General features: G+C 41.0%; 1 protein-coding gene and 1 long non-coding RNA gene across 3 annotated transcripts; one reads left to right on the top strand and one right to left on the bottom strand.

The window, feature by feature from the left end:
* Positions 1-475: 475 nt before the first annotated feature.
* Positions 476-6,133, bottom strand: dkk3b (dickkopf WNT signaling pathway inhibitor 3b). Of its 2 annotated transcripts, XM_020104162.2 has the most exons (7): positions 5,633-6,125; positions 4,688-4,807; positions 4,482-4,562; positions 2,258-2,350; positions 1,593-1,737; positions 813-963; positions 476-724 (listed from the first exon to the last, which is right to left on the bottom strand). In XM_020104162.2, exons 1-7 carry the CDS (start codon positions 5,828-5,830, stop codon positions 700-702), a joined length of 813 nt encoding a protein of 270 aa, XP_019959721.2. In that variant the 5' UTR covers positions 5,831-6,125; the 3' UTR covers positions 476-699. The 2 variants fall into 2 exon arrangements, with proteins under 2 accessions (XP_019959721.2, XP_019959722.2); XM_020104163.2 differs by lacking the exon at positions 4,482-4,562 and having other exon boundaries at positions 5,633-6,133.
* LOC138410789 (uncharacterized) lies at positions 3,332-4,662 on the top strand. Its single transcript, XR_011243383.1, has 3 exons — positions 3,332-3,481; positions 3,573-3,775; positions 3,982-4,662. It is a non-coding gene; the product is annotated as an uncharacterized lncRNA (long non-coding RNA).
* Positions 6,134-8,127: the final 1,994 nt, after the last annotated feature.

Consider the following 8,127-nt stretch of genomic DNA (forward strand, 5'->3'; position numbering starts at 1 on the left):
GAATATCTTCTTCATGTGTCTCCATCATCAGACTGTAAATAAAGATGGACGACGCGTCTCCACCTCCTACTCTCCAGAAACGAAACCAAAATCTCCCAGATATGGACGCTGCCATCTCGTACCAATGACATCATATGGAGTCTGTGCAGCAGCGATCAAGAGACACACTCGACCAGTTGTGAGTCAGTCTCAGCTGTCAATCCTGACGTCTCACGCTGTTTTTATAGAAAACAACCAAACTTATCAGAAACAGGAACTCTTGAACAAACATCACTTTCCAAAAACATCTTTGGCTTCACTTTTGTGAGCTGTCATGTTGTCCATCTTTGTACAGATCAAATGTGTGTGTGTGTGTGTGTGTGTGTGTGTTATCACTTCCTGACACACGGGAAACAGTTGGAAGTCTGCCCTCTAGCTGACAGTGCTGTGTACTGCTGTAGTTCTTATCATTCACTCATAAAGTCATCATACTGAATTAGTGAAATCCACACTTTGTCTTTTATTTTCTTAAAAATTAACAATACAGATTGTAAGTAAGGTATAAATAAAACAGTGCAAGTTCTGCCCTGATGCAACATCCTGTACGTTGACATGATCAGCAGGTGGAGTTTCCTCTGGTGAATGATCCGTGAGGATGTGAGTGTAACATCAGGGTTTCGTGATTTAATATCAGTCCCTCGTGTGTTTCATCCTCCAGCTCTACTCCCCACACACAGATCCACGTCTGTAAGAGAGAAAAAGGGAATTTAAGAAAGAAAATTAGAACAAATACATGTTTGACTGCACATGTATTCCTCTGTGTCTGCTCTCACCCATGAGGTTGGCACTGGAGGTGGTCGGCACAGGGGCAGTGGTCGCGGGGCACCTCCTCGTCCCAGGCCAGCATATCCATCAGCAGGTTGGGGTAGTTCAGGCAGGACTCCCCCTTGTCTGGTTTGGGGTTACACACTGGAAACAGCAGCTCTGGAGGAAGCAGCACACACAAAGGTAAAGAACGGCAAAGAACTCACTCATGACAGCCATTATTCTGTGTCGCAGCTAATATTCATCACTCAGTACCGTGGATGTGTCCAGGCTACGTTACATCTCTGGATTCTGACCTTTCACTTTGTCCTGCAACTGTTTAATTCATTTCTGACTTGTTGCATTCAACTGTGCAAAACCTGTTTGTTGAGCAGTCTGTCTGTGTAATTTCAATATTTCAACGTACCTTTTTGTTGTTGCCGACTAAAAACCACTAGATGTCAGTAAAGAGAATACATGCTACTTGTTGTGGGGGTGTTATGTAAATTGGTTGATGGACCCTGATTTCACACAAAGTCAAACAACAGAAGAAACCAAGTGAACTGAGCCTAATTGAAGCAAAAAGATAGAAATGAAAAGCGATCTAGTAAAAATTAGCAAAGCTGAAATATTATATGGCACAGTGTTTGATTTGACTTGAGCTCTATAAGAAATTTAAATGATTCAGATAACATTCACTGTAATTATGTTTGAGCTCACACCTGAGCTCCACTATTAAGTGGAGTTTGACATTAACTGAGAATGAGTCCGTCTCTCGTCTCTCGGTCTCTGGGGACGTCAGAGCTCACCTCGTTGAAAGGCACAGCAGAGGTCCGCCCTGCAGTCGCTCTGACCCTGACAGATCGTTCCCTCTGTTCCTCTGGTGGCGTTGACCGTGCACTGGCCCCACACACACAGCTGGTCCGAGCAACACTCCTCATTCTTAGTGCACGGCTGAGCAGGCACACACACACACACACATTTAATTTCTCTGTATGTACGCCGTTCAAACATGCAGAGATGACAATAAACACAAACCTGTTACTGAAAGTAGGACTGAAACTAAAAATACTGATCGGTGCAGCTTTAAAGGTCCAGTGAGTAAGATTTAGGTGAAAAGGAACAATTGGCAGAAATTGAATGTAGAATAATCCTCATGATTTTTTCACTAGTTTGTTTCATTTAATTGTATTCATTGTAATTTTCTTGACCCCAGAAAAGGTCAAATACTTTTTATTTACATCGAAGGGACCCTCTCTACGGAAGCCGCCATGTTTTAAACTAAACACCTTTTGAGTTTTTATGAGAACTAAAGACTACCACAGTTTCTTTTTCATGTTTGGAAGGAGAGGGTGAGGTGAAGGGTGTTCCGCTGCAACATGCAATTTCAACACTAGAGATCACAAAATTCTACACACTGAACCTTTAACTGAACAAATAACAACCGCAAAAAAAAACCCTGGTGAATCCGCACCATATCTGTTGGTATGCAGGGGAGGCAGCGGGACTTCTCCATCTCGTACAGACAGTATCTCAGGTCGCCACAGTCCTCATCCACCATGCATTCCTGTGTGGAGACATCAGTGTTGATAACAGAGATTCAAATAAAAAACAGCACCAGCCCTTTGAATGTTTTGTAATGAAACATTTTCTTCGTGTGTTTTGGATCTGGGTAATAAACACTGAAATAAAACAGCAGCTCACAAACCAAGAGGTGAACTCCCTCCACCCTGCGAACGCTCTCTTTCCTACCTGAGACTGGAGATTACATGGGAAACATGTGTAGGACGAGTTTCTTTCCACTGTGGTGTTGACATGAATGAAGCTGTTATTGCCAGAAGTTTCACCCTGTTAATGACGGAGGTTTTCTCTCTCCACCATCTCACCAAAGAGCTCAATTTTAATATATATATTATGTAATATTTACATAAAGTACCAAGAGATAATGTATATTATAATTGGGTGCTATACAAATAAAATTGAATTGAATTGAATTATTGAGGTTTCAGAGATACTGGAAACAAATAGGAGTCACATGACTTACAACCCTGCCATTATCTTAATAAAGGCCAGATGACTACACCTATTATTACTCTCATCGGCCCAGTAGTAAATTATACCCTTCTATAAAAATATTTTTCCACAATTTACTTTGCAGCAAAAGGAGAAAGAAAGTAACATTTAGACGACTCACTGAGCAAGAGACCCCGTGTGAGGTTTTAAATAAGTGTGACATCTAAATTAGCTGTAAAACAAACTTAACCTTTTAATAATAATATGAAAAACAGACGCAGTTGTTTTGCACGGATAAAAATCAAACACGCTGCACATTAATGTTTAGATGATCTATAAAAGATATTTTCACTCACCAGCCTGAGGCTACATTCAGCAGAAAAAGGTCTTTTATCAGTAAAGTGCTGTCAATCAACTTTCCTTTGACTTCCACAAGTGTGATTCAAGTGTGTCTCCACATAGAGGCTGACATTTCTTTTCACTTAGTCATTTAAGAGGAGCAGATCCTGTCTGACTCACAGACTGTTTTCTTTCCAAGCAGGAAGCTCCATTAACCACTTTCTGTGCGGCTGCCAGGAAAGCAAAAGATCAGAACCAACATTGTAAAATAAAATGGCACAAACAGGCAGCGAGCAGCATTAATGACCTCAATCCAAACTGTGGCTGAAACTATGAAAAGTACACGGTAGGTTTCTGTTTCCATGATGATCCTGTTCTTGATAAAAATCAGTTGAGACGTTGCAGTTTCACAAAGTCCTTCGTTTCTCTTTTCACAGACGCTTCTATAAAACTGAGGAGAAACGTTCAGTGTGCCTTGAATGAGCTGATTTCTGTTTTAATTAGAAAGACCTCATGACTGATGCTGAGTGGAATGTCCTACAGCTCGCCGAGGAGTCAAGGTCTTTGTTTGTTTTTCCAAAAAGCAGCCGTCACAGTTTACATCCCGACCGTGAAAAGAGAAACATACGGTCGGAAACTGGTACAGTTGGATTTTTTTTGTTCCTGCATGAAAACCAAACACAGGACATGTGCATAGAGACTTGACTAGAGACCAAGAGAAGCATATATTCTCTCATTCATTTGGAGTCTATCAGTTTAAAGTATTATCTTAATCATCTCAATGAATTATTACTTAATATTACTGTTTGTTTTTAACAATATATTTGTTCCTTGTTGTTTTCATAGACTGCGTATACACTGCTTGAAGAAATGAAGGGGACGAATGGAGACCGACCGTTACAGAAGGAGAGCTGGACGGGGCAGAGAGAGCATCTGTGCTGCATTAACCTTCTTCTATCTTTCTGCTGTCTTATCTTTTTGTCGCCCTCTGGGTTTGTTTGTTTTTAACTCACTAACTGTTCCCTCACTGACGGAAGGGGGCGCTGCCTCGTTCATCATGCTGTCATACAAGAGAGTCATGCATTACATCAGCAAATGGTGCAAGATTTTGGGGGCCCCCTGGTGGCTGCAGGGCCCTAAGCAGCCGCTCAGAGGGCGTCCTGAGTTAACAGACTATCCACTGGACTCAACGTGTTTCATGCTGTATCGTCAATATTCTTTAGAATGGATATTTTCCCATCCCTTCAGTTTGAATGGCTTAAAACTCTGTTTGCGTGCGGACGAGACGCACAGCAGAACGTTTGTTATGCAACAAATCTGCTTTAGTTCGATTCCAAAAGACTCACGTGATCTTTACTATTCCATGGACCAGACAACTCCACATGCACGTGTGAAAGACGAGTCTCTCCTGTTTTATTGTTAGTTTTCTGTAAACAGTAAGAAACCGACGATTACATATCGGTCGATTTCTGTGTTTTGTTCCCGTCAAAGAAAAAATATCCTCAAAATCACATAAAAACCTAAATTTACTCTTGTAATTTCCAACCCCTACCTTGTCCGTCCGATCCAGGACCTGAGCGACTCTGTTTCCAACAATCTTCTGAGTCTCGTTGTGGAGGGTGAAACGCAGGTCTGGTGACGTTAGGGAGGATTTGGCACTCTCAGTAGTTATCTGTAGGATTGAATGTGAGGATGCATCCATTAATCTGTAATCACTACACATCAGGACATTCAGCTGTAACTGTGGACAGTGTTGACACACGGCAGCAGCTCTGACTGATTGTTATGATTATTCTCAGTTACTTGGACGACATGAAGGGAAAACCTCCCAGTAGTTCACAGATGATTAAAACCAGACACTGAGTGAGACATGATGATGATGAGACGCGGTGAAATACAGTAACACGGGAAAAATAACAGTAGATTTAACATAATCAGACGGATGATGTTAATAATAATAACCTTATTTATAGAGCACTTTTCAACACAAAGTGCTAGACGACAGAGAACAAACGGGTAAAACACAACGGAAGTACAAATATAACAATGCTAATAATAGAAATGGAGATAAAAGACAAAACAGCCTCCACTCCAAGTAAATTCAGGAATATTCTTCCAGACTTGGTTGGCAATCTTAGTTGTGCATCACCATCAGCCACTCTACAGTTAAGTAACTTCTCTTTGATTGAATTTATAGTGAAAATATCTGTTTCAGCCACTTTATCTGATAATTATGAGGAGGACTATTAATAGCATTCAGACTTGATGTGGCCCAGACATGAAGCAGACGTGGAAAGTTTGTGTAATGATGTAACTAAGCCTGGTGGTCAAAATTAAACTGAGCTCAAAAACAATTAAACTCACCTTGAGTTTGGTTCAGACCTAAGTTTTATGATATTAAACACTTGATAAATCACAGAATGGCAGCTTTGTGTCACTCTCTCCATAGACTACACAACACTGCCTTTGTGGAATTGTAATAAAACGTGACGCAGACCTGATCCACTGCCTCCTCCAGTATGTGCTGGGTGTCCTCCATCAGCTCCTCCACCTCTCGGAACATGTCGTTCAGGCTGACCGGGCCTCGCTCCAGCGCGTCCCGCAGGATCACCGCGTCGCTCCGCGCTGAGCCGCCGGTCCCCCGAAGAGCACACAGACTCACGCACACCGACAGCAGCAGCATGACGCCGGACATCTTTCCTTCTCCTTCCTCCTTCCTCCTCCTCCTGATGGCTGCTGCCTGTGTGGAGCAGAGTGACGCACTGAGGGCGCAGAGCCGCGCACAGCTGGAGCCGCTTTATTTGGAAAAGTCTGAGGAGGGATCGCAGCGCCGGTGGTTACGAAGTGAAACGAATCACGTTTGACGGCGTGGAAAGAGTTCAAACTGCCCGGCGAGAGGTAGATGTCGGAATCAAGTGGGTTTTATGAGCTGGTTATTAAAAAGAAACTTTGGAGAGACCAGGAGCTGCAGAGGCAGCTGCTGCCAGATGTGGTCTGCGAGAGGAAGTTCTCCAGGAATGCAAATTATACATCATCAGCCTTATTACAGAAACTGAACCAGAGCAGACTACGAGTTGAACAAAAACTTTAAGTTGTATTGATGAGGTGATGGAGCCTTTAACCACGTTTTAATTTCATGAACATTTCTACTTGTCAAATCTAAAACTCTCAAAAGGTATAAAACTTTGACTGTAATGATTCAAAACATGTACAGGACATTAATAACACTGACCAAGACCTAAATATCAAATCTTGGGACCTGAGTTGGAATGAAGTTTCAGGCCTCTGGTAAGAAGCTCAACCAAATGTCAAGAGAGACAAACAGTAAACGTGAAGCTTTATTAACTTCCAGAGAAAAGTTTAATAAAAAACACACAAACACAAGTGATGCAACTTCATTACACTTTATTTTATAACCTCACAAACAGTCAGTGTTTGGATCCACGCTGAACTCCTGCAGGGTGTCATAGCAGTTCTCCACCGCCTGGAGGCAGTGCAAGACTAAACATGTCAAGAGTTGTGTTTATGCACGTGTGTGTGTGTGTGTGTGTGTGTGTGCTACCTGTATGTTTCTCATGTATGAATAAACCCCATTCAAAAGTATCAAAAGTACAATTTTAGTACAATATGAAGTATATTCAGACCCTGTTTTGTATATTTATCATTTCAAAGTGCAGCAATAAAACATCACAATGAGCCAAATAATACAGGTCACTAACCTTTAACTTCCAATCTGAGGAGAGATCCAGGTCAATGTGACCTGCAGCCATAGTTTAATTTAGTTTCATTAACATGAATTAAATATAAAAGTACATGTGGGTCATGATTATCTCCCTAGGAGCCAGAACACAGTCTGAGATCCTCTGGAAGGACGTGGTCGGTTCTAAAGTTTAGGTTGAAAACAAAAAGAGACAGAAACAATCTGCCAGAAGAGATTAGACGAGCAGACAACATGACCTGATTTATCTCACTTCTTCAGACACATCTTCATAAAAAGCTTTTTCACATATGATGTGCATGGCCTTTATTATCTGTATCTTCACAGTACAAAATCAATCCATCTATATTAGCGTTAAAGATTTTAATATAACAAAAACACAGAGGGAAGACATTTCAAATCAAATGTTGGAACAGCAGAACATTTTTAAATACCTGTTTCACCTAAAAGTCCTGCAGCAGCTGTGGATCCAATGCAAAGTCAGCCGAGCAAAAGTAAAGAAGTTTTAAAAGGTTGAAAACTTCTGATTTAAACAGTAAAGTCAAGTAAAGTTGACTTTATCTCCTCACGTCACTGAAACTCTGGCTCCCATTGGTCGTTTTCAGCGTCTGATGGAAACTCGCAGCTTTTTCAAATTCACTGTGATCAGCTGATCGAGAGAGGCGGCGCGACCGGATGTGGACTAATGTTTATTTTCAGAGTAAAAGCAGGTCTGACGAACAGACCTGAGCAGGACTCGGTGTTTCAGGTGAGTTGATTATTCACAGAGAATAACGATGAAAGATTGAACTTTATTCACGTGAACACATAATACACAAGAGAAATAACTAAATATTAGAAGACTGGTTGACACTTTAACCAAACACGTAATACAAAATTAGATTTTGTAGTTTTTTGTTCCAGAATGTAGCATGAAAACTTTCCCACGAACTTCTTTACTTGTACGTTAGTCAATTAGGTGATTAGCCAGTTAGCTAACATTTCCTTGTATGTTAGCTAATTAGGTGATTAGCCAGTTAGCTAACATTTCTTTGAATGTTAGCTAATTAGGTGATTAGCCAGTTAGCTAACGTTTCTTTGAATGTTAGCTAATTAGGTGATTAGCCAGTTAACTAAGTTAGCTTACATCCCAATGCATGTTGGCTAATTAGGTGACTAGCTAGTTAACTAGATAATTTGACCCACATTTCCTTGTGAGTTAGCTAATTACATGATTAGTCAGGTAGCTTGATTATTTCACATTTTCCTTCTAGGTTAACTAATTAAGTGAATAG

The sequence above is a fragment of the Paralichthys olivaceus genome, chromosome 7 (genome assembly GCF_024713975.1).
Source record: "Paralichthys olivaceus isolate ysfri-2021 chromosome 7, ASM2471397v2, whole genome shotgun sequence".
Lineage (NCBI taxonomy): Eukaryota > Metazoa > Chordata > Actinopteri > Pleuronectiformes > Paralichthyidae > Paralichthys > Paralichthys olivaceus.